The sequence below is a fragment of the Penaeus monodon genome, chromosome 20 (assembly GCF_015228065.2).
Source record: "Penaeus monodon isolate SGIC_2016 chromosome 20, NSTDA_Pmon_1, whole genome shotgun sequence".
Taxonomy (NCBI): Eukaryota; Metazoa; Arthropoda; class Malacostraca; order Decapoda; family Penaeidae; genus Penaeus; species Penaeus monodon.
The window spans coordinates 44556126-44556691 of NC_051405.1; the positions used below are offsets into that span (position 1 = coordinate 44556126).

Sequence of the window (566 nt, forward strand, 5' to 3'; positions counted from 1 at the left end):
TCTCATTTTTTTGTGTTTTAATTTGAATTTAAATTGCAGTTTTATGAGACGGATTACTGTTTTTATCGCTGTTAATGTTAGAGACAGGGCAAAACAACCATTTATCACCAAAGCGCCAGCCGACACCAGACCTAATAACGATATCTCCTTTAGTATTCACCGAAATCTATAAACACCTCACTTGATATACGATACAACACGTAAAAGCACATTCAAGCCCAATTAACATCTGAACCTACAATACACTGCATGAAATATAGAGTATCTGAATAACTCATGCTGCGGATTACCTCGCTCTCGGGCAGGTTCTCCCAGGCGTGCGAGGACAAGTCTCTGAAGTCCGTGAGCCAGCGCGTGCAGGTCAGCGTGTAAGGGGCGGGCACTTCCGGGCAGGCCATGACCTCGGTAACCAGTCCTTTGAGACACTCGAATTTGTTGCGCTTCAGAACCTGCAATTGCAAGGAGTTTCGGTTTATGAAAGGAGGACTTTGGACGAAACAGACCCTGGGGTTTTATACACGGCAGCAGTGCCTCTCCAGAACGTGCTGTTGCGGTCAATCATATTT

General features: G+C 45.2%; 1 protein-coding gene across 1 annotated transcript in view; it reads right to left on the reverse strand.

Moving 5' to 3' along the window:
* LOC119586085 (uncharacterized protein C12orf56 homolog) overlaps window positions 1-566 on the reverse strand; it is a gene marked incomplete at its 5' end in the record, with an annotated part of 3435 nt that overhangs the window by 1822 nt on the left and 1047 nt on the right. The window contains 1 exon segment of the mRNA XM_037934784.1: window positions 291-449. Coding sequence (XP_037790712.1) covers window positions 291-449 — 159 coding nt within the window.